Source organism: Medicago sativa, chromosome 3 (assembly GCF_051527215.1).
Source record: "Medicago sativa cultivar Bolivia chromosome 3, Bolivia_mono, whole genome shotgun sequence".
NCBI lineage: Eukaryota > Viridiplantae > Streptophyta > Magnoliopsida > Fabales > Fabaceae > Medicago > Medicago sativa.
The window spans coordinates 83133950-83139923 of NC_140751.1; the positions used below are offsets into that span (position 1 = coordinate 83133950).

Consider the following 5974-nt stretch of genomic DNA (forward strand, 5'->3'; position numbering starts at 1 on the left):
TTTGTTATTATTATCTAGTACAAATATTATGGTTTTAAACTAGGTCGCGATTGTGTTTACCGTACAATCCTTTCTATTGTAGTAAAACATTGCACTTACATGTACTTCAACATCCTTCATTCTGCGAGCGCAATTGTGGTTGCATCCTCAATTTAGAACAATGATTCGTATACCATTCCCTTCGTTTATGATTACAAGATCCTTCGCCACTTTTTATTTGTAACAAGAAAAATTGGTAGTGTAATTAATATGTATAAATTGTATATGAAAATTGGATTTTATGGCTGCATGCACATCCAAATTAAGCTCACTCTTTGAGCTTTATATCACAACACATTCAAGACCTTTATTGAAGTTGTATTGGAATCTCACATTGATCATGTTTCCTTGAATGTATAAATGTGTTTCAACACCTTCATCATTTGAGTTAACTTTTGGAATGAGATTCAAATATATTTAATATGATATCAAAATTGAGTAAAGGATTCCAATGTTGGAATTGGACTCGTGCGTGACTCACATTAAATGTGATGGTGGGTATTTGATTTGTATTGGAGTTCCTCTAAACCAAAAAAATAAAAATAAAAAAGGTTGTGTTGGAGTTTCATATTGCTTAGATTTACGAACTAGTCGGTGTATAAATGTATTTGAACATGCTACTTCCGGGATTGAGATTCAAACACATTTAACATCCATAAGGATTCCAAACAAAATGTAAACGGGTTTACGAGTTTCACTACTAACATTTTGAACACCATTACAAATTAATCACATCCTAACATGAAACAATTACAAGTTAAAAATTGATAGTAATGGCATTGTGGCACAAAAATTCCCAAAAAAATATTAACCTTACACGGATGCAGTAAGGGAATTCCGCATTCACAGTCATTTAAGCATGAGTCGTTTGATGCATCCAACGATATAGATTGATTAATTTTGTAATTCTCACTGTTAGCCCAAAAACCAACAGCCATCAACGCCTCCGATTGTATCCCTCTTTCCTTCAACCGCACTCTGTCTATCAAAATCTCAAACCCATTTGTGTTCAAGTCATGAATTTCTTCTTTATCAAAATAATAGATCGTTCAAATTGTTGAGATAGCTGATTTTAAGTATTTTTTCTGCTAGAAAGAAGATGAACGAAACATGATCCCGTATTAACAAAGCATAGGTTGATTTAAGAGAAGTGCTATTTCTCCCGAACAAAAACGTCCCGAGAATTTCACGAATTGACTTCAGCCGTTAGATATTAGAATTTGTGGAAAACATGGATTGATAGAAATAAAGGTGGGTCATGCTGCAGTTACACATTTATGTCGTGAAGGTCTTGTGAACCATTTTTTCGGGACATGTAGCATTTTTCTTGATTTAATGGTAAAAAAAACTTATTGATCCAATGGTAAAATCGACCATGTGCATGTTAAATAGTTAGTAATTTTTCTGATAATCTTTCTGATATACCATAGACCGAAAAAAAGTGATAGCATATATGAAACTTTAGATTCTCAACAACCAAGTAAGAATAATAATTAAAAAGCCATAGCATATATGAAACATTAGATTCTCAAAATCCAGCGAACCTTAAAAATCCTATTATACAGTAAACTATACACAAACACAGAATAAATACGCATGTTCCATGTCTGAATCTAACGTTAAAATGCTAATAAAACCAACAAGAAATCATTAAACATGAAACTAGCTACGACGAAATCCCAAAATTTCATCAAAGCAATAGTTATCAATAGACCCAAAATCATGAAAGAACTCTTCATCCATACCAATTTCATCATCTTTACTCGATGCCATTTCCATAGGATCTTCATTCTCCTCAGCAACAACTTGCTTCCCTTTCTCCTCATCTTCCAACATAACAGCAGGCATATGACCCTCAAACAAAGCAACATGTCCAAACAACTTATCCTTCCTAGAAAAAGTACTCCCACAAGAACACTTCCACTTAGACTCACCACATTGCCTCATATGACTCTTCAAATCCGAAAGCATCGAATAATTCTTCTTACGACAAAGATTACACGAATACATCTTCGGACAATGACTCCTCTTGAAATGAGTCTTCACACAAATCACCGATTTCAATGCTTTGAATTTCTTATGCTTCTTGTTTCTGTTACATCCTTCAAACGGACACGAGAACCGTGTTGGACGACGACGCACGGTTAAAGGCTTCGCTAAAGCTTCCGGCGTCTTGAACTGATTCCCGTGTGCTCTCATGTGCATCCGGAGATTCGCGTCGCGCTTGAAGCCTTTGCCGCATATCTCGCAGAAATGGAGATGTTCAGCTAGCAATTCCATGGCGTCGAGCTCCACAATTTCGCAATCGGAATCTTCCACGGCGGTGAGGGGGTTGTTGTTGACTGAATCAAAGGTGATGGAGGAGAAGACGGAGGCACCGTGAACGAGGGCGGCGGCGTTGACTATGGTATGGTGGAGGACGGCAAAGATTTGGTTGGAGACGGCGGTTAATTGATCATTGCTGACAGGAGCGTTGGTGGTGATGGATTGGGACAGGAAGGTTCGGAGAGAATCGATGCTTGTCTGAACCAAGGATAGATTCCGAAGCGGAACTTGAGGGTCGGGGGTATTAGTTGGATTTTGCTGTGGATGAAGTATCTGGGTAGTGTGATGGGAATCTGGGTTCGGATTAGACATGTTTATGGTTGGGTTAGGGTAAGACATTCAACGCAGTCTCCGGGGAAGAATATGCGTAGAGAGAAACGGAGATGATGGATACATAAAGAGAAGGGTAAGGTTAAAGCCGTCAAAAATGGGTCAGGCTAATGGACCGAGCTTAAAAAAATAAAAAGTTGAAAAAGTTAGCTCAAAAGTATTTGAATTATTTGATTTCTGCTCTTCACCCAGCACAAAACACTCGCGCCCAGCTGAAATTATCAATTTACCCATGCGCTACTTAAGTAACGCAGCGTGGCTGCGTGAGTTAACTCACGCAAGTGTTAATTTCCAGCGTGAGTTAACTCACGCAAGTGTTAATTCCAGCGTGAGTTAAGTTGCGCAGCGCATGTTAAGATGCATTGATTTTAACACTTGCGTTACTTAACTAACGCAGGGGTATTTTCGGCATTTCAGATAGGCGCGAGCGTTTTGTGCTGGGGGAAGAGCAGAAATCGAATTATTTTGCCTCTGGTCCATCTGATCCATGTAAAAATTAGGTTTGGTCATGTTAGCCTTTAGATTTTGGGCTAGCTTACTGTGACATTTTCATTCGATTTTTGTTAAAACATAATTATATTTTTTCAAAAAATTATCAACTAATTATATATTATATAATGGTAGCATTTATTGTTAAGAAACTAAACTGGATTATGAAATCCTTGAAAATTCAGCATAAGGAGTCCAAACCCAAGATCAAATAGCAAAATAACAAGAAAAGAGGACAAAGAGACCTCGTTACAAAGAAATTCTCAGGCAAATCAAAGGGTTAAACCATCACAACTGACAGATAAAAGCAAAATTAATTATATTCGCTTTCAGCCAACAGTATGTTTGTAGCTTAATTTTGTCAAAAAGTTGTTATAACAATTCTTCTTGATTGCGAAAATTCAAGCACTTCTTTCACACCAAATCACCCTCACACAAGCTAACCATATGAGTTGAAAAGTTGTTCAGATGTTTTTTGGAAACCCGACTAAATTTTTAAATTGAAGGAAATCGTATGCCACATGTTTTGGATGCACCGAGCCAATTAGAGATACAAATCCAAATTTTTCAATGAAATACGAAGGATAGTGTATAACAACAACAATGATTTTTGAACACCTTTAATTTTCACACATCCATTCAACATTTTATTGTCTCTCTATTTTTATCACATCGTTGAACAACTAGAACATCTTTCAATTCATGCAACATATTTATATGTTTTCATTATGATTTCATTCTTCTTAATCATATGTTTATTCATTATAAACATCAAGATAGGACTAATTTCAAATTAGTTCAAAGAAAAAAGAAGTTAAAAAAATTTGTGAGATACAACTGACACTTCATGGTCAAATGTAACAGTGTGACATTAAAGTTTGTGTTTATTAAAGATTGCTTAAATATATATCAAATGTTGGATTTTTAAGCTAAAATGAGAGATAATAAATGTAAAAATTTAGAGAGCTATTGAAAAATGATGCACGTAGCGGTGTGCAATTAAAGCATGCACATTTATCAAATGTTGCATTCCTTCAAAAAAAAAAAAAATTATCAAATGTTGCATTGGAATTGAACGTTAGGTATGTGAAAGATACATTTAAAAGCGATGTGTAGAGTAGTGTGTTATCATGTATGTACCCATGTGTGGAGGAGTATTGTGAAACGATAAATAATAGTCACTCCGTTTCAAAATACTTGTCCAATTTTTGTAATGTGCACTATTCACTTGACTTATTTTGACCATACTTTTTTACTAATGTATAGATACAAATATTAGCATGTAAGATGTTGTTTGATTTGTCTCGACAAATATTTTCAAAATATTAAATTTTTATAATTTTTTACTTTGGATAATTAAAGATATTAACGGTCAAAATTGTGCATTGACATATGTGAAGTGGTTGACTTGGACATGTATTTTGAAACGGAGGGAGTAAAACCATGTTGATATATAAATTCAAAATAACAAGTTCTCTCATTACATTCCATCAAACATAATTATAGTTTAGACTTGTCCAAAATAACTTAGGGAAATGATAACCGGTGTTCCCGGGACAATGGTTAAGGAATTATAAAGGGAAATTTTGTCTTGAAAATTGTGTATTCTACTTTTTGAAAGTTAAGAAAGTGTTTTTTTAATTGTAAACTTGACTTTTCTTTCTACTTTTGGTTCCTTAACCAGTGCCCCGAGACACTGGTTAAGACCCAATAACTTAAAGCAAATTGCATTCATCATAGATAAGACAAATAAACATAATTATTTTCAATAGCAGAAAGACCGATTTTTATAACGGCTCATTCAAAAATGGTCAAGGAATGCAAAAGTGTTTCCAATTTTTACCAACTTTAAAATACATCATACTGCTACGAACAAAGTGCATTGTGTATGTCCAAACATGTCATGAATCATCAACTAAATTCAAGTCTTTACAATCTTATGATAGAAATTACAATATCCAACATTGGTAGCATTAATTTTGTGCCTCCACTAAAAGTTTCAAGCCAACTAAATATGTACTATAATACTCTCGCTCCGTCTCTAAATAATAGTCGTTTAAGGTTTATGCACGATTATTAAGGAAATGATTAATTGTGTTGATTTTGATGGTAAAATTAGTATCATTTACTAAAACACATGATGCAAGCAAAAACAACATGATGCAAGCAAAAACAAATAGGACATGCACAAAATAATTATCATCTGAATTATCAAGCATTTAATGCACTGATTAAAAAACTTGAACAAAGAGAAGAAAAATACAACATACCATATTAAGATGTAAAAGGGGATATAATTAGAATACACCAACACAAATATGAAAATTGAAAGAAAAAAACACTTCGATGAAAAGAAAAGGAATGCATCTCATAAATTTGAATAAAGAGGAAAAAAGAACAAAAAAAAAAAGTATTTCAATAATTCATAAACTTGAACGAAGAGAATGAAAAGAAACCATCTCATTGATTCATAGACTTAAATGAAGAGAAGAACTAAATCATATAAATGTATTGTATAATAAAAAATATGGAAATGTTAACTTGTGCCCCGAAGACACAAGTTAATTATTCGAATATAGAAATAATTTATTGGAGTGTGTGCAATGTATTTAATTTTTAACTTTTTAGTCAATTAAATGCACAAAATTTTAGGGAATACTTCTTCTTTTGGGTTTCTTAACATGTGCCCTAAGGGCACAAGTTAACACTACCCTAAAAAATAAAGTATAGCAAGGATACTACAACTCATACATGCAAATAGGAAAAAAGAATAAAAAATCTTGAATGAAGA

At 33.8% G+C, this 5974-nt stretch overlaps 1 protein-coding gene across 1 annotated transcript; it reads right to left on the minus strand.

Moving 5' to 3' along the window:
• Positions 1–1505: 1505 nt before the first annotated feature.
• Positions 1506–2828, minus strand: LOC146941028 (protein indeterminate-domain 12-like). The gene has a single exon (XM_085754823.1). It carries the CDS (start codon positions 2701–2703, stop codon positions 1702–1704), a length of 1002 nt encoding a protein of 333 aa, XP_085610949.1. The 5' UTR covers positions 2704–2828; the 3' UTR covers positions 1506–1701.
• Between the last annotated feature and the right edge of the window lie 3146 nt (positions 2829–5974).

Excerpts from the sequence above, each read along its gene's own strand:
- LOC146941028 (XM_085754823.1), bottom strand. The coding sequence starts at position 2,703 with ATGTCTTACCCTAACCCAACCATAAACATGTCTAATCCGAACCCAGAT.